Here is an 18,570-nt window from a genome sequence, read left to right on the forward strand (position 1 = left end):
TAATTTATGATCATTTAAACTCTTTTAAATTCAACTTTCTTTCAACTTTCTTTTAAATTATTAGTACATTTCTTAGTATATTTCTTAACTTTTTTATTTTATTTGAATTATGAGTAATTTTTAAGGTTGTTTTCATTTTTCTTAAAAAAATTATTATTATTATTATTATTATTATTATTATTATTATAATTATTAGTATTATTTTTATTGTTATTATTTTTATTGTTATTATTTTTATTTTTATCACTTATAGTATAGTATGATACCCTCCATTCTATTTAATTATTTTTCAGTTATCTTCTTTTATATTTTATTATATTGACTTTTCGGTTAATTTTTATTCTAATTTTTTCAAAAATCAAGAAAAAAAAAAAAAAAGGTTAAATTTTTCTAATGATATTGACAATTATAAAAATGAAAATAATTAATTCTACAATATATATATTTACATATATATAAGCTATCAAAGTCATTTATCTGACATTTATTGATTGGATATTATTAACTGAAATTGGTAATTGGAATTGATAATGGTTTTGAAGGTTTTTTGTATGTTTGTTGCTTCTTTGTTGAATGACATGACGGGTTTTTTCGTTGATTTTGTTTATCTTTAATATCTTAATAATAGTTCATAGTTACTTTTTATTGTTGTTTATTTTATCAGTCTGTTTAAAAGTTGTTTGAAAGTGCAAATGATTTTAACAAACACTCCGAAAAGTTAAATGATATTGTACTATTCGTTTACTCATATACTCCTCTACTCCCTACTCGTGCTCCTGATCGCTATATATCTCGTTTTTCTAACCCAAAGTTAATCGCTCTCCAATCTCCTGCTCGCTTAGCTTATCTTATCTTATCTTATCGTGCCGGGTCAGCGTCTGCAGCGCAGCAGCACAGCTGAGTGCGTATATTTCCGGTAAAGTGTGGCGCACGAACCTGGCTGAAACAGGCATGTTCAAGCACGAGTTCTCGACTTTCGAAGGACGGTTGCCCGTCGTCACCGGCCACCCGTTGCAGTGGTCACTGGCGCACAGAGCATTTTGAGTGTCAATCTCTTTGAGTGCTGAGGAAAACAGCTTCTAGAGTCTCAAGAGCAATGCCCGGGGAAACAAACAGCATATTCTAGTGCTTTTGCAACGTCTGTTAAAGAAGAAGTAGGGGACGTGGCTGGGCTAGCAGGCTGGTGCTTGCTGTGGTCGTTTTTGCAGACCAGCTCCGAATCTGCAGCCCAGATTCGGGTTTGTGTCTTATCTTTATGGCCGCTAATGAAAAGAAGTCTATTTGATTTAACAATCAAAGCCTATTCCAGACCCAATATCAAATGAACATGGAGCTGTAAAACTTCACAGAACCTAAACCTCAAACAGAAACGAATCCCATTCAACAAAGTGCAACAATGATCATTATCTGCAACCTGAATCAAACACATCAACAGCATATCTTTGGCTGTTGCAAATTTTCAACTATTTATACTCTTTCTTTTCCTTCTCTTTTCTTCTCACCCATTTTTCAAAACTTTTTTTTTTCTTTTTTTGGATTGTGTTTTTTGGGCTCGTTTAAAATCATAATATTTCTGTCAAACAATAATAGCAATAATTCATAATGGGTCTATCCATATTGATAGATAATTTTTTTAGGCTATTAGTCCTATTAAAAGTTTTATTGAAAAATCTTAATGTCTCTTTATTCTCTAAATTTTTTTGCAAAATTTTCCAAATTTCCAAATTTTCAAGAGATAAAAATAAAAATATTAATTCAATATCCTTTCTTTACTTGATTTTTTGGTTATTATATGATTTTTTTTCTTTATTTATATTCATTTTAACTTATAAATTGGATAGTATAAGCAAAAATATTCATAACTCCGATAGTCAGCTACTTTACAATAACCAATTTATAAATGATATAATATCTTTCAATAAAAATAAACACAAGGATAATGATCATAATGATGATAGAAATAAAAAATTCCATTTGTTTATCGATTTAGTTCTATTGTCTTACTACCTTGTACTAGACATTATCTTGGTATACCAATTCATATATTACAAGTATTGTTATATCCCAAAATACAAAACTAAAAATATTCCTAATAACCATATCAACAATAATCACTACAATAATAATAATAATAATAATAATAATAATGCTACCAATACCAATAACCAGAATAACAATTATAAAAAAAATTTTGAAATAAAAAAAAGCTTTTTAATACCTAATATCATAACTTTTTCAACTCTACCTACCATGTCAAATGCTTATCCAATACCCAAAGACTCCTTTGATTTGATTTCTCTTTTCAATAAAAAGAATAAACATGGTGATAATGATAATAGTAACGATGAATTATTTTATCAGTTGTATAAAAACATATTAATTCTTACTTATTTATCCATTTTTTCTTTCTTCATGGCAAGATTATTTCAAATTCTTAAGAATTATAATCAAAAAAATACAATTTCTCTTTCAAAGATCTTTTTATTTTTATCCATTTGTTCAAATTTATTCATCTCTTTATTCTCGTATAAAGATTTTACATTTAACATCAACCGTAACTTGACCTTTATTGATTATTATTATATCTCAATATCCGTTTTAGATTTAATTCTACTAGTACAGTTGATTTATTATAATTACCTTTCCAATTACATTACCAATTTTCTCAATAGCCATCGAGAAAATAACGAATTTTATGATGATTACATCTATGCAAACTCTGTGAATTCCAACCAAGACCCAAACTCAAACTCCTCCTCTGATCTAAATCCCACGACTTCTGTAGAATCAAAGGCTTATAACTCCCTAAGAAAAAACTTATTCAGTTTTATTCATACAAGAAATAATAGTGATACTCCTCCCATGAAAAAATACAACACTGCTGCTGTTCAATTTAGAAACCCTTTTAGTAATCATTCCAACAATAAAAACAACTCAAATACTCACTCCAATAACAACAACTATAACCATAACCATAACCATACAAATAGTCTCAACAGTATAACAACTTCAAACTATTACTCAAACTATAACCCAAGCACTCCTCCTTCTACTCCAAATCAATTCACTCCCCTAGCTCCAAGCGATTTTCTTGAGTATGGTGCAATTGATTCAAATAACACAATTTTAGATGGTTTAGACGACAAAAACTACTATAAAGACATCCTTAAAGAAAACAATATCAATCTCCCAAATAGCCTCCTAGATTTCAACACTTCTTCAGCTCTCAATCCTAAACCTATTATTCCCACTCCTGATAACATTGTGGTCTCTAGCTCATCTTGCAATACCTCCTTTGCTGACCAAATTAAAAACCAAAACCAAAATCAGGTCTCTGAATCCAAATATCCTTTAAATAAGAGTTTTGCTCCTTCTAATAACAAGACTCTATTGAATCCCATCATCTTTGAAGAAAACAGAAATCACAATCTTTTTCCCAACAGCATCAGCCCCAACACTAGTGTACCATATTTCTATGGTTTAATGGGCTCCAGAAATTGCAAAATTGACTCCTCCAAATAAATCGATTTGTAATTTGATCTTTTTTTTGGTATATTTTTATCTACTTTATCTATTTTTTGGTTTGCTTTTCTGTCCTTTCTGTTCTTTTCTATTGTGTTTTTTAGCCTGTTTTGTTAGAATTGTTGTTATTTTGTTGATTTTTATCTCGCTGCATGAATATTTCAATTTCTTATCTGTCTTAGTTCTGTGTGTTTTTTTTGTTTTATCATTTGATGTTTTCTATTTATGGTGTATTTTTATCATTTCTGTCGTTAATTCAAAGCTATTTACCTCATTTTACTTTATTTATGTTCATCTATATTATCTCATTTAGTTTACAGAGAATCTAATGCATTTCCATGAATTGTTGTCTTAGAATTACTTTGGAAAACACAAAATTTTGTAAAAAAAATTACATTTTTTATTGTAAAAAGCAAAATTCGTTCAATAATAGTCCATTTATAAGTTTTGTTTTGTATAAAGTTGACAAAAAGAGTTAAGAAATAAATTTAAAAAAGAAATTAGGTAAAGTAAAAATGTATAAAGACAATTTGTAATTTAAAAAGCAAAAAAAGCAGCCAAAAAAATAGAAAAAAAAAATTAAAAAAGTGAATAATAATAATACCCAAGTAAAAAATAATAAGATTTTTTTCCCATATCATTGATATTTCACAAAAAAAACGAACATTCAACTATATAAAACTTATATACATTAATCCCCCTTTTTTTATTACTATCAATGAGATAATTTTCTTTTTTTTTTATAAATTATTTTTCATCTAAATAAAAAGGTTAACCAAAAGTACAAAAGTGAGACAAAAAAAAAGTAAAAAAACGAGTGAATAGTATAATTTTCTAAATAAAATAGGGAACGCTATATAAATTTTTAGCATTTGTCACCAATATAAATTTAAAACTGGAAATAATAAAAGGAAATCCAAAAAAAAGGTCAATTACTTAAATAAAGGATTATTAGGTAAAAGAAAAAGAATTAAAAAGAAGCAAATGAGAAAATAAAATATAAAAAAAAAGAAAATACAGAAAAAATTGAGTTTGAATTTAAAATCAACCAGTAACTTCAATAAGAGGAGGAACAAAAGTTGTAGGAACTATTCCAAGTACTTTCAAGCCCTTTCTAGTTGTAGTTGGAGAAGTATTTGTAATTTTTTTATGAGGCTTTCCATGGTTATTTGTATTGGAATTAGAATTAGAATTATTGGAGTCATTTAAATCCTTAAAATTACTTGGGTTGTTTTTTTTATTATCGAGAATTGAGTTACTTTGTATTAATCTTGATAATAACATTTTTTCTTGTTCTAAATTCTTTTGTAAAGAAACGATTTTATTGAAGCTTTTATCAGCATGAGTTTGGAATTCTAATTTCAAATTATTTAAAGCCATTTTTAATAAATCTTCATTTGATAATTTGACTAGTTCATTCGTTGTAGTGATTTTCGATTTATTGACGTTAAGGTTGTGGTAAGGATTTGAAGTATGTTTCATGACATTTTCTTTGATATAAGACTTACCACGAACATTTGGAAGATCAATTGAATGATTAATTCTGGCATCGCCGACCTTTTGATTGATTGATCTTAATTTTGTATTAAAGTTAATAGAATAAGGAGAGGAAATAGTGTTGGTTGAAGTAGAGGAGATTGAAGTGAAAACCGAAGTGGAAGAAGAGCTTGAAGTAGTTGATGAAGCAGGACTTGATTGGTTTGAGCGAGATAATTCTGATATAGATAATACTTTTTTGACGATATTTGATAATCTTGGATCAAAGTTTATCATTGATATTTTTTTTTTCATTCTTTCAATTTGAGTATCAAGATCGTTTTCATGATCGTTATCGTTGTTTTCGTTGATGTTTGATATGCTGGTGATGTTGGTGATATTTGCGAGATTGACGAGACTACTATTACTCTTTGACATTATTTCGATAATTTTTGGAGCAGATAGTAAGTCAGAAATACTTTTAATAAAATCGTAGGGTAGATATTTTAAAGAATATTTCAAGAAGAATTCTATAAAATAAAAGATTTCGGATAATTTCTTTTCAATGTTGTTGTAATCGTCTAGGTTGATGTTGATGAAGGAAGATAGTTTATTTTCTAGGTTTTGAATCAAGAAATTTTTTGATTTACGATCTGCTTCAGCTGTATGCAAATCTATTTCATATTGGTTTAGGGAGATTTCGTTTTTGCTTAGTTTGATTTTATAGTTGTTAACATTGATTTTCATGTCGTTGATTTCATTAATCTTTTTAAGGATTTCTTTATTTTTATAGGACAAGTCAGTTTTTAGTAGTTTGTTGTGTTTTTCTAGGAGAGCGATTTTCTCGAGTAGTTCTTGGGAGGATTTATTTTCGTCATTTTTGTGTCTATTTGGTTCGATCATTGAGAAGGTTTGGGTTTTCATTCTTTTTAGTTTTGATTTTGTTGTGTTTGATAGGATTTCTTTGTTGAGTTTATCTATTTCTTTGTCTTTTAATTTTAGTTGGTTTTGGAAATCTGAGATTTTGTTGTCGAGATTTTCTTTAAAGTTTTTGTTTTTTTGGTCTAGGTTTAGTTTGAATTGTTTTTCCTTTTCAAGGAGATTGTTTTTATATTGGTCTTCTTGGGATTTGATTAGTTGGTCTTTATCGTTAAGGATTTGTTTTAGTTTGTCGATTTGTTTTGATAGTTCTTGTATTTCGTTATTGATTTGCTGAGGAGGAGGGCTTTTGTTGTTATTATTGTCGATATTGTTGGCAGAATTTTGATTTGAATGGGCGATTTGGTTTTGGTTAGGGTTGTTATTGATGTTATTGTTGATATTATTAAGGTTGTTATTGGAAAATTGTCTTCTGTTGTAATTATTTGGCAGGTAAGTTGGAGGAATAAAATGAGGATCAATTGGAGATCTTGCTGAAGATATTGGAGAGTTGACAAACTGATTTTGATGGTTATAGTTATGGGTATGGTTGAGGTTTATACTGAGATTGAGTTTTTGATTTGGAGTCGGATTTTGATTTTGGTTTTGGTTTTGGTTTTGTTTGGGAACCAGGCTTTGGTTTTGGTTTGGTAGTATAATACCCAAGGGAGGACCTGTATATCTTGTTATCGGAGGAGGTATTTTTGGTAATTGAGAAGTGTTGGAAGATATGCTGAAGGATCTTATGGATGGGGATGTGGCATAGGAGTTGGGGTTGTTCATGTTCATGTTCATGTTGACGTTATTCATGTTGATACCCATATTGTTCAGGTTGACGGTCATGTTATTCATGTTCATGTTGACGTTCATGTTCATGCTAGGGGGATTGTTATTTTGAGAAGCAATGGAGGATAAAGAACCAAGTGGTTTGTATCTTTTTCCAGGCAAAATGACTTTTTCCAAAGAGGTCTGTTTCAAACCAGATCTTTTAATAGAGCTATCATCAAAAGAGGATAGGTTGTTCTCCAAAGCAAGGGCAGGCTTCTTGGGAGTGTTGGGAGAGGAGTAGTTGGAGGAAGCAATGCTATGGGTGCTGTTGTTATTGGACAATGAAAAGGACCTTGATCTTGAGGAAACTGGCGAGGTGAGGGTGTTGAGCGAGTACAGTAGATCGTCCTGCTGGCTTTGGGAAATGGCAAAAATGTTGACAAAGCTGTGGTTGGCAGAGATACTATTTGTTCCAGTGCTGGTGTTGATATGAGAGTGAGAGTTGGAATTGGGCCTGGAATTGGAGCTGGAATTACTGGGAGAGGTGATGTGGGAAGAAAGAGCAGACATGACAGACCACAGTTCGCATTCATAAACAGTGTTCGAGCTGGAAAATTCTGGACTTGCAAGCGTCAGCCAGTGGTTGTAGTCGATTATATCCTCGTCCAATTATCCACGACGTAGAATGTTTTGTGGGAGTTTTTTCAACGACTTTCACTTCCTCAGAGGCTCTGAATGGCTCTGAATTGTCTTAATGGGTCACAATGGGCCGTAATGGCTGCTGTTGCTCTCCTCCACGAAAGCGCCCAAAAGCCCACAGACAGCCCTCCCGGTTACCCGCCCACGCCCGGTCTAGACCCACGCGCCGCAACCACACACAGGAGCACGCAGCGAGACACGCTCTGGGTGCAGCCGCAGCCGTGCGTGTTGTGCTGCAGAGGAGTGCACCCACACTGCTGGATCTACCTGCCGAGAGTATTCTATTGTTCTTTCTTTACGTCTGCGTCTTTGCGTCTTTACGTCTCGATGTCTTTACGTCTTTGTATTGTTATATGACTACTTATTCTGCTTCCACCCACTGCAGATCAGAGCTTGTCATTTTTGATGAGCGATCCCTCCCGGTACAACTCGTCAAGCTCAGGCTTGAAGAACACTCCACAGTTGTTTCTTCGGATCTTCAATGTGGGTGTCACCAATCCGTCCTCGAGCGTGAGAGGATTCACTGCGATCTTCATATTGTGCACCTTTTCAAAGCTCTGGAGCAACTTCTTGTTCATCTGCCGAGACAACTCCTCCACCTGCGAGTTCAAAAACACCACAAGGCTTCTCTTGATAAAGTAGCTCTCATTCACCAACTCCAATATCTTTTCTTCTTTCCCATTTTCCTCAACCAACTTGATCAATTTGTTCAATTGTCTCTCGTTGTTGTTTCCATAATTGCTGTTCCCACTGCCGCCTCGTATTTTTTCAAACTCGCTGATTGTCCCATTCAAAACATTTTTCTGAAAATTCTCAAAATCAATCCCAATAATACCAACCAAATAATTCTTCAATGAGTTCCCGTAAATAAACGCCTGCTGAACCATCGGACATGCCGATAAGTAAATCGTTTCAATCTTCTCCGGACTGATGTATTCTCCCTGACTTAACTTGAAGAAATTCTTAATTCTGTCAATTATAAACAACCTGTTATCGTTCATTGGTTCAATCATACAAATGTCCCCGGTATGGAAAAACCCATCTTTATCAAACGATTCCTTTGTCGCTTTCTCATTCTTGAAATACCTTGAAAAGATTTGTGGCCCTCTCAACATTAATTCTCCCTTGGGTTTTCCTTCTTTATTCTTGTTTTGGTAATTCATCTCAGGAACGTCTCTTAGTCGATAGTCAATAGTGATGCCCCCAACTCCACATGACCCAGGCTCTCTCTCGTATGCTTTGCTAATCGTAATAGCCGCCATCGACTCTGTTAACCCGTATCCTTGTCTAAATCCAACTTTCAATGCTGCTTTCAAAAATTTCACTGTTTCAACCGCAATTGGCGCCGATGCAGTCAAACAATATTGGACGTTTTCAAATCCAAATTCACCGTGGAGTCTTTTAATAAACGTTTCATCAAACAACCATTCTTCATCATCTTCATTTCTATCCTTATCCCCGTCTTTACTATCTCTAGCCTCAATCTCCAAAATTTTCTTTTCAATAATTTTGTGCGACGAATTTTTGATTATCAACTTGATAGCACTCTCAATCTTGGTGAATATTCTTGGAACCGCCGTCAAACTGTATGGCCTCAAGCTTTTTAAATCCTCAATCAACGTCACAACCGGATTTCTCGAGCTTGGAAACCCCAATGCACATCCGCAAATCATTTCAAACGCTGCAATTTGTCTTTCATATATATGTGCCAATGGTAAAAACACCAATACCCTTGCTTGTTTGTTCCGATACGCCAGTTTTTGTTCCTCACTTAAATAATCAATCTTGGGTCTCAATGGCTTCCCCAATTGACTATACGCCAAATTTATACCACAGGCTAGATTCAACTGACTGACTTCAACCCCCTTGGGCAATCCAGTTGTTCCTGATGTGAACGATATAGTGTACAACTCATCTTTCCTTGCGGGTCTTAAATTAATTGGAAACTTTTCTCCGATTTTCTCTAAACTGCTCAAATCATAAACTTGCAAATTGATAGACTCTGCAAACTTGATCAAATAATAATCTTCTTCAATATCTAGTTTGTCCATCGAAACAATAATCAATAAATATTTCAACTCGTCTTTATAGTCCTGTTGTTTTAGTCTTAATATCTTACTGATATTTCCCTTGGAGCAAAAGATTATTGGCGACCTTGTCAAGTTTAGTATATAACCAGACGTCTCTGACCCCAACGTATCATACAATGCTGTATTGGGCAATCCAAATGCCTGGCATGCCAAATCAGTCAACACCCATTCAATTCGATTTGAAGAGTAAAGAGTCAAAATAAACTCATAATTATAATTCTCATCGTCACTTGAATAAACTCGCGCATTTTCACTGGTAAATTTTCTATAATTGATATTATTTCGAACAACATTTAAAATACCAGACCCTAGTTTGTTCCTTCTTTCACAAACCTCTTTGAATGTTTGGAAACTAAAATAATTATTCAATTTATTGGTTTCGCGATTAACTAATCGTTCACCTAAACAATTTGCATCCGGATGTAAATTCGTTGCAACCTCAAAAAACTTGAAGTATGTATCCAAAAATGGTGTCAAGTATCTGGACAATTCACCCAAATTAACCAGTTTAACCGGCCTGTAAATCGACGAATAACCTTCAGCACCAGAATTGGCAACAGCAGCACCAACATCAACCTGGTTTGATGGCAATGGTAGATTGGAGTAAAAATCTCGAAATGAACTGATTTCCTTGTCAGTCAAAACATATCCCAAGGACTCGTCGAATTTGAAATCTTCCTTGGTTTGAACCATCGTCAGATATCTCGCAAATAGCCTCTAGTTATCCTGAATCTCCACTCTGCAGTGAATAGGATCAACAGAAAGGCTAATGCTGCAAACAGCCAAACACATTGCTATTTATATCAAAAAGCAAGCTCACATTATCACACTGATATCCTGAAAAGACCTATCGGTTGCTTGCACCTTCAATCTTCATATGGCAATTGTTTCTACTCCACACTCCAGAAGAGGAGGAGCCCAACACAACCCAAACATTTGCACGCTCTTTCCCCCGGCGTCTCGGCCTCTGCTTCTTCCCTTTCTTGCCCGAAATAGCTTCCTCTGCAGCAGCGTGCGGAAGAAGCTCCTTCACCATCGTCCCCATCTCCACCGGCTTCTGCTCGGTTTCCCAAACAGTGCCTCTCCCTTCCTCGCCCAGAAACCACTTCTGGACCGGATTCGCAGTGTGCACGTGATAATCACGCAACAACATGGGGTCTAAGAGCAGGTCCAGAGGAAGCACAGGAAGAAGGCAACCCATCGGCAGCAATGGCAGCAGAAGAAGACGACAAAGGCGACAGAGGCGACAACGATGGGGGCAGCAACAGCACAGCAGCTGGTTTTGCCATTGATGTCAAGCAATACTTTCTTGCCGCTGAGAACGAGGCATACAAGCTCTTTATCCTTTATGTGATGCACTATCATAGTAATGGTGATGGTGCTGGTGATGGTGTTGGTGCTGCTTGTGGGGAGTTTGATCCCAGATTGCTTAAGTACTCCTTGCGATTCATCATCCGGCAGTTGGAAGCTGACGAGAAAAGAGCTGCAAACGCCAACTTGGTCACTGATAACACTTTCAACAATGACAAAAACAATAACAAGCTTTTTATTGCTTATCTCGAGCAGAAAATTATTGAGATTGATGATCTTTTCAATCTACCAGCCGATTCAATTGATTTAGACAATGATATTTATTATTTGATTGACAAAACAGAAAAGTACTATTGCAAATGTTTGGAAATTATTGACCATTCAAACGAGATTAATCTCGATGCTGAAAATGAGCCAGATAACAAATATTTCGCTTTTTATCTTGAACTCATCAACGTCTTATTTAACTCGTTATTTTACGACTTCATTATATTGAAAATTTTTTCTCCAGATTCAACTTATAAAGAACAGATCCTTTCAAGATCTCTAGATTCCTCAAATTTTCTTATTGTCTATTTATCATTATTATTCAATTCTAATAGCGAAAACGATAACAAAAATAAAAATAAAAATAAAAATAACCATCAACATGATAAACAGGAAATCTTAGTTCTTTTCCAGCAAACTTATAAGGATTACTTATATCATTTAAATAACTTAAAACTATTATTAAATCTACTTAATTTTATTCAATCCGACTTACTGTCTTCATTTCCAGATTTCTTTTATATTGATAATTCCAATTTAAATATGTTTTTCATTATAAATCTATTAGACAGCTTGATAAATGATAATCAAGCTAACCAGGAAAACTTCATCCAAAATACAAACTCTCAAAATAATAATTCCAAGAAATCGAAAAAAAATTTAAAAAATGTGCTAAAAGAAAAATTTACCTATAAAACTAAAACTAAAACTAAAAATCAAAATCAAAACGAAAATCAAAATCAAAATCAAAATCAAAATCAAAATCAAAATCAAAATCAAAATCAAAATCAAAATCAAAATCAAAATCAAAATCAAAAAAATAAAATCAAAATTAAAATTAAAAATAAAATCAAAAATAAAATTAAAATTAAAAGTAAAAGTAAAAGTAAAAGTGATACTCAAGGCTCTGTTGAAAATAATGATAATCGTCCTAGTCCAACTAATAATTATAACAACTTTGATAACTATGATAATTATTATAAATCTGATGAAGAAATACCTTCCGATTATAATCTAAATGATGATGATGATAATAGTAATATTACTTATGACGATGACGACGATTATGATGACTATGATAACTATGATAACTATGATGACTATAATAACTATGATGACGAAAAACAAAATTTCGAAATTTATGATATAGACACAGATGACAATATTGAAAACAATGATATCTCGGAAAGTTCAAACGAAGATAAATATATTTACAAAACAGATGAAAATTTTAATGATGTTACTGAAAATACTGAATTCGCCGATATTACTAATCTTAATGAGATAAATGAAATAAATAATACTGAAATAGTTAATCAAAATCAATACAATACTGAACACCTGATTGATGGCAATTATCAGGATTTTGATTTGGAACCAAACAATAATCATAATCTAAACAATGACTTTGAAAATTTCGCCATTAATAACAACTCTGACACTAATAACAACCCAGATTATCTGCAATCTGCTGATAATGGAAATAATCTTGATGATATATACTATCTTGATATTAACAATAATGAAAACCTCAACTACACAGGAAAATACACTAAACATACCGGTAATGACTCCAAAACCAATGAAAATCAAAATTCAGATTACAGTAAAGAAGATCTAAATGAAAATGATTTTATTGAACAGGATAGTAATTTTACACATAATAATAATGATAAAGATTTGAATTCTACGTTAAATAAGAAAAAATTTCAAGATGCTTTATTGAATAAGAATACATACGATTCTAGTCCTAATAATTTCTACAATAGATCTACCAATACCAATTTTCGGTATAAAGATCATATCTGCTGCATGTGTGGTCAAAAATGGCATAAAATTTGTACTAATATCATTTTTTGCTATAATTGCTATAAAACTGGTCATTTCCAAACAAATTGCCCTTTGAAGGATATTATCAATCTTAAAAATGAAAATATACAGCGAAAGAAAACCTTTTATTGTGAAATTTGCAATTCAAATAATCATATGGAAAAAAACTGTCCTACAATATGGAGATCTTATATTTCTAAAGATGGACTTGATGAAAATGTTTCCCTACCTGAAAATATTTTTTGCACAAATTGTGGTAAAAGGGATCATTTTTGCGATGAGTGTCCGAAAAAGATAATGTCTAATATAAAACGTTATGAAAAAGATTATAAATTCATTGATTCAAATAATGAAGAAAATTACTCAAATAAACTGATCAAAATAGATTATTATACTTTTAATTCAGGATTTAATTTACCTTTTGAAAAAATGCAAAAACAATACTTTGAAAATTTCCAAAAGCAATTTGAAAAGTATTATGACGAAACAGTTAATACTCAAAAAAATTATTCTAAAGCATCTAATAATTTTCTGTATAAATCTTATAATATTAATGGAAAATTTAGTTTTAGAGATAGCAATGAGAAGGATCACGATTATCATAGTTTTACTTCTGGAAATAACAATACCCATAATTATTCTAAAGAAAGCTTTGGAAATCCAATGTATACAAATGAAGCCCATAAATTTAAGAATAGAAAAATATCTAAAGACCAAAATCAATTTCAGAGTCAGTTCAATTCTGATCCTAGCTCAACATCACATTCGAATTCTACTAGTTTGAATCAAAACTTTAATTTATATTCAAATTCATCAAAACGAGTAAATCAAAATCGGAAAGCATTTATTCAAAAACAGGGTGTATTAGATACAAATCCATCAAAAAAAGTTATTAATCCCATTTTCCACAACATATTTGATTTCGAATCCGCTCATATTTCAAAGAATTCTAATCCAGAGACTTCTCAAAAATCTAATCCATCGTCTCGTCGAAGTAGACAAATACCGATTTCAGGGAAACAACCAGCAACTCAAAAAACTAGAAGAAATTACAATAAAGCCTATTATGATTTAACAAATTTTGAAGTCAGAAATTAATAAGAGATAAAATGATTCAAATCAATTAATGAAAAAATCATAGTATTTGAATAGTTTAGAATAATATTTTAAATTGGTATTTATAAATTGGGGTATAATTGGATTTACGTAGAATAGAGTTTTATTGAATTAATCTATATAATTAACTGGATAATTGGTTCAAAGGTATATTTAAAATCAAGTAAAGGATAAAAGAGATTGGATTGCTTCAAAAATATAGGAAAAAGTAGTATAATTATTAAAAACAGGGATTAAATAAAGATTGTTAAAAAAAATCATAATAATCAAAAATAGTGTGGTTAAAAAATCTAAAATCAAGAAAAATATCAAAATACATCCTAAAAAAACAACCAAGGTGTATTGCAAAACTAGAAATAAAAATAACTAAAAATAAACAGGTATAATATTAGAATACAAAGAAAATTATTTTATTAAGTGACGTTAAGCTCTTCCTGATGTTTTTAAAATTTCTTTATCTTTTATATCAATTGCTTCCTTCAAAGTGAGTACATAATCTTTAAATTGATTGTGCTCATTTATCAAATAGCTATATTTATTATTCCAGTTTACCATAATCAGTTTGTACAATTTAGTACTATGAAGGGAGTAGGTGTTTGTTGTTGATCTGCTGCTTGTACTATAGATGGAGGTATTTTCGACTCTTTGGTTGCATGCTGAAGAGGCACTGAAAAACTTTTCTTTAAAAAATTTTTCAATGTCGGTTTTTATTTTAATATGATCCCCAATCAAATCTTCCAAAACCTGAACGTATTTATAGAGTTCAACTAATTGCTTTTTCATTGTATTATTAGATTGTGTCAAACTTTGTAGCATGGGCTCCCACTTATGGATTTTAGTTGATAGTATTTTGGTTATATCATTTTCTTTTAATATTGAGCCCCAGCCAAACTCTTTATTTGAAATAGCCTCAGACTCGATTGGTATAGCAGTTAGTCTTGCAGCCCAGAAGTTGCAGGTGAAAACATATTCTTCTGCAATTTCTTTAGTGCCCGCAGAAAATATCAAAATATTCTCATTGTATATTGTTAATAGATTGTGAGAGGCAAGTAGGGGATCTTTCATTCCATCAACAATTGAGTTTGTTAGATTAAAACAGTTGTTAGTTTGGTTATTTGTGCTAGGTAGCTTCAAAGCCCAAAACGTTTCTAGTTCATTTGTTTTGAATTTTTGGTCAGAAATATTGCCATCTGGAATAATCTTGGCATATGTTGAATATAAGCTATAAGAACCAGCTTCATTTGCGTTTTTCATCCAATTACCATCACCAATTTCGCCATCTACATTTTTATGTTTTTCAGATTTATCAGTTAGTCTTAATCTTGATAATTTTTTTTTCAATTTGTGTGGATGATTGGTCGAGTTGTTGTGACGATTGTTGTTGTGACCATTTGAACCACCATTTATATCAAACGAAAACAATTTCAATTCTCCTCTGGAAACAACAGAAAAATTAGTTTTCCATTTGATATTTGAAAAAGAGTGATGTACACTGTTGTATTTATGAGAAGATATTCTATTTCTGTTAGGATTATTTGGATTGGAATAAGAAGATGAAATGTCATTGGAACTTTTGCTATATTTATACAGAGAAAAAAATTTTGGTTTTTCAAATCTTTTAATCTTTAATAGGCCTTCTTTTGTCCAAGGAGGACCATATAATTCCAAATCCAAGTTATAGTCCTCTTCTTCTTCAAGGAGAATATCTGGATTGATACAAGGATCATTCAAGTAAAATGATTGATATTGGGGAGGAGTAAAATGCAAACTTGAATTATTATTTGACATATTATTGGAGCTACTTTTTTTTGAAATTATTAAAGAACTTTGGTTTGAGCTGGAAGAAATAGTGGTTAGAGTATTTGATGTATCCATTGTAGCTAGAGTGTTGTAGGTGTTTAATGAATTGATGCTATTCGAGGACTTTTTGCGATCCAAAGTTGTTGAAGAAATGTTTAAATGAGAATTCATCAAGGACAAACTGTTATTATCTTTGTTATTACTATGAGTACTGTTGTTGTTGTTGTTGTTGTTGTTGCTGTTGTTATTGCCACAGTTGTTGCTATTGTTGTTTGAGGTATTATTATTATAATGATTATAGTTAATGCTACCATTATTGAAATTAAAACTACTACTTGAGGGTGAATTAGTTGTTAATTTTTCTTTTTGTTGGATTAATAAACCAGCAAAGCCAATTGGTTTATTTTCAGTGAGAGCAGAAGTGGAATAAATACTATTGTTGCTTCCATTATGAAACATTGAAGAGTTTCTTGGATTTAGATCAAATAAACTTGAAGCGTTGTTATTATTATTATAAACCGGAGGGGCTAAAGGAGTATTGTAGGATTTTGTTTTTGCTAATGGAGATCCACTATTATAGTTAAAAGACATGCTTCTTCTGATGTTAAAGGTAGAGATTCTTTTATTTGCCGAGCATTTAGAGTAAGTTGGTGAGTTTACGGGAGAACTGTTGTTAGCGTTATGATTTGGTGTATTTATTAAAAGCTTTGAATTTGGAGTATGGTTGGTATCGTTGGTATCGTTGTTGATGTAATACTCATTGTTATTGTTATTGCGTTGACTATCATCATTATTATTGATATTAGTGGTGGTAGCGGTAGTAGTTGTGATATTATGATTACTGCTAAAAAGATGACTTGAGTTGTAGTCTGGGGAAAATTTACTGAATCTTCTTTTTTCATTATAAATCAAGTTTGTGCTATTGTTTGAGATTACATTTTGGTTTGTGGCAGTTAATAGTTTCAATTCGTTTAGTTCTATATTATCGTAAAAGACTTTTAATTGGTTGATTAGCCTTAATTCATTTTTGATATTTAGTTTTTCTGATTTTAAGGCGTTTAAAGTATTTTTGACAAACAAGTCCTTTGATATGTGTTTTTTGACGTTTTTGTTGTGTAGATCAGAGTTTAGTAAGATTAAAGAGTAGGCGACAAGATAAACGCCAAATTCATTGATGTAGAGATAGTTTTGAACTTTATATTGAAAGGAAGAGTTGTAGGTTATTGAAAAGCTTTCAATGATTCTTGCAATGTGTTGGGATTCGCCTCTAAAGTATAGTTTATTGCACAATAGTCTTAACGAGGAGAGCAAGTTTTTGGAGAAGTTAAAGTTGTTCATGTAATATTGGCGTAATTTTGTTGAGTTTTTATTTGAAGAACATAGGACGAGGATGTAATCTTGAATTGAAATGTCGTTGTAAGTCAAGTTGTAAAGAGAGGAGGCCAAACCTTTCAATTCGTCGATTTGAGATTGAGTTAGCTCAGGGTCAGACTCGTTATCATTATCTTTGTCGTTGTTTTTGTTTTTAGATTTATCTATTTCGTCTTTATTGGTGTCGGTAGATTTAGAGTGAATTTTATTTGGATCATTGTTATTAGCAGTAGATGTAGAGGTGGAGGAGGTATTATCGGTCTTCTTGTCAATGTTGGAAGTGGATATAATATTATTATTAATTTTGTCAGTAATTTTTTGATTTTTTGAGATAATGAGGTTCTTTGAAGAATTTTGGTTATTTATGGGGGTATTTATGGGATTGATTAAGGTATTGTTTATAATGTTTTTAGCGGTTAGAGTGTTTGAAGTTAAAGTAGTGGTAGTAGTTGAGTTTGTTGGAGAGGGAGATAAAATATTCAGATACTCATTATCTGATAGAATGTTTTGCGAGGGAGAAGAGTTTAAGAATTTACGAATTAGATCCAAGTCAGTATCGAGGTATTCTGTATTATCGTTATCGTTATCGTTGTTATCGTTATTATCATTGTTATCGTTATTAACAATATTATTATCGTTAAGAATAAAGTTGTTTAAATTTTTGGTTTTAGTTTTAGTTTTAGTTTTGTTATTGTTGTTATTTTTACTGAGTTCGTTTGGATTTTTAATGTTGATATTTTTAGACAATAGCAACTTTTCAGTTGATTGAGAATCATTGTAGGAGTGGTGTTTCCTGAAAAAGGTTTCGTTATTTAAAATGGAAGTATCATTGCTAACACTGACATCAATATTGGAGATAGTTGTGGTGATCTTTTGGGTTGAGGTGTAAGAGTTTCTCAAGTTACTGTTGTTGTTTGCAGTAAGAGAGTGGATTTCTAGTATAGAAGAGTTGGGAGTTGTGCTGAAGGGGGAGTAGAACTTGTCGTCGTTGCTTCCAATGGAGCTTGTGTCAATGTTGTTGTTGAAGCTGTTGTGCAAGCTGCTGTTGTTATTGCTGTTGATGTTGAGGTTGTGGGAGCCTTGGAGCTGAGACTGGGACTGCAATTTCAACGGATCCAAGGTGAGTAGGGAGGTGAAGTCGCTGGCGTTGAAATTGAGGGAGCTGGAGGGCGAGAGAGACATTGAACAACAGAACTGGAGACAGAAAGCGAGAGGAGGACCAGTGAGCAGCAGGGAACAAGGAGAGAAGAGCAGCAGAAAAAACCAATAAGTTGTCTGCAACCAGCGATGGATGCCAAAGCGATAATAATATTATTGCGAAGGAGCCCAAAAGAGCAAGAGAGGTCTAAAAGGTGTTGTCAACGCAAACGCGTGCCCCGGCAGAACCTGCAGATATGTGCAG

The 18,570-nt window shown here is 32.1% G+C and overlaps 6 protein-coding genes across 6 annotated transcripts; 2 read left to right on the forward strand and 4 right to left on the reverse strand.

Moving 5' to 3' along the window:
- The first annotated feature begins 2,449 nt into the window (after positions 1–2,449).
- Positions 2,450–3,709, forward strand: ASCRUDRAFT_78125 (uncharacterized protein). The gene has a single exon (XM_020194143.1). It carries the CDS (start codon positions 2,863–2,865, stop codon positions 3,520–3,522), a length of 660 nt encoding a protein of 219 aa, XP_020044524.1. The 5' UTR covers positions 2,450–2,862; the 3' UTR covers positions 3,523–3,709.
- An 857-nt stretch (positions 3,710–4,566) lies between these two features.
- ASCRUDRAFT_72851 (uncharacterized protein) lies at positions 4,567–7,254 on the reverse strand (the record flags this gene model as incomplete). Its single annotated transcript, XM_020192117.1, has 1 exon — positions 4,567–7,254. One exon carries the CDS (start codon positions 7,252–7,254, stop codon positions 4,567–4,569), a length of 2,688 nt encoding a protein of 895 aa, XP_020044525.1.
- A 384-nt stretch (positions 7,255–7,638) lies between these two features.
- Positions 7,639–10,560, reverse strand: ASCRUDRAFT_78127 (acetyl-CoA synthetase-like protein). The gene has a single exon (XM_020194144.1). It carries the CDS (start codon positions 10,164–10,166, stop codon positions 7,770–7,772), a length of 2,397 nt encoding a protein of 798 aa, XP_020044526.1. The 5' UTR covers positions 10,167–10,560; the 3' UTR covers positions 7,639–7,769.
- Positions 10,561–12,998: 2,438 nt separating this feature from the next.
- ASCRUDRAFT_16530 (uncharacterized protein) lies at positions 12,999–13,190 on the forward strand (the record flags this gene model as incomplete). The annotated part of the gene is made up of 1 exon (XM_020189430.1): positions 12,999–13,190. A coding segment is annotated over one exon (192 nt), but the record flags the coding sequence as incomplete, so codon positions are not given.
- Positions 13,191–14,420: 1,230 nt separating this feature from the next.
- ASCRUDRAFT_72854 (uncharacterized protein) lies at positions 14,421–15,968 on the reverse strand (the record flags this gene model as incomplete). Its single annotated transcript, XM_020192118.1, has 1 exon — positions 14,421–15,968. One exon carries the CDS (start codon positions 15,966–15,968, stop codon positions 14,421–14,423), a length of 1,548 nt encoding a protein of 515 aa, XP_020044528.1.
- A 310-nt stretch (positions 15,969–16,278) lies between these two features.
- On the reverse strand, positions 16,279–18,350 carry ASCRUDRAFT_72855 (SEC7-like protein; the record flags this gene model as incomplete). Its single annotated transcript, XM_020192119.1, has 2 exons — positions 16,279–16,287; positions 16,317–18,350. The coding sequence occupies 2 exons, from the start codon at positions 18,348–18,350 to the stop codon at positions 16,279–16,281; spliced, it is 2,043 nt and encodes a 680-aa protein (XP_020044529.1).
- Positions 18,351–18,570: the final 220 nt, after the last annotated feature.

Source organism: Ascoidea rubescens, assembly GCF_001661345.1.
Source record: "Ascoidea rubescens DSM 1968 unplaced genomic scaffold ASCRUscaffold_20, whole genome shotgun sequence".
NCBI classification, from domain to species: domain Eukaryota; kingdom Fungi; phylum Ascomycota; class Saccharomycetes; order Ascoideales; family Ascoideaceae; genus Ascoidea; species Ascoidea rubescens.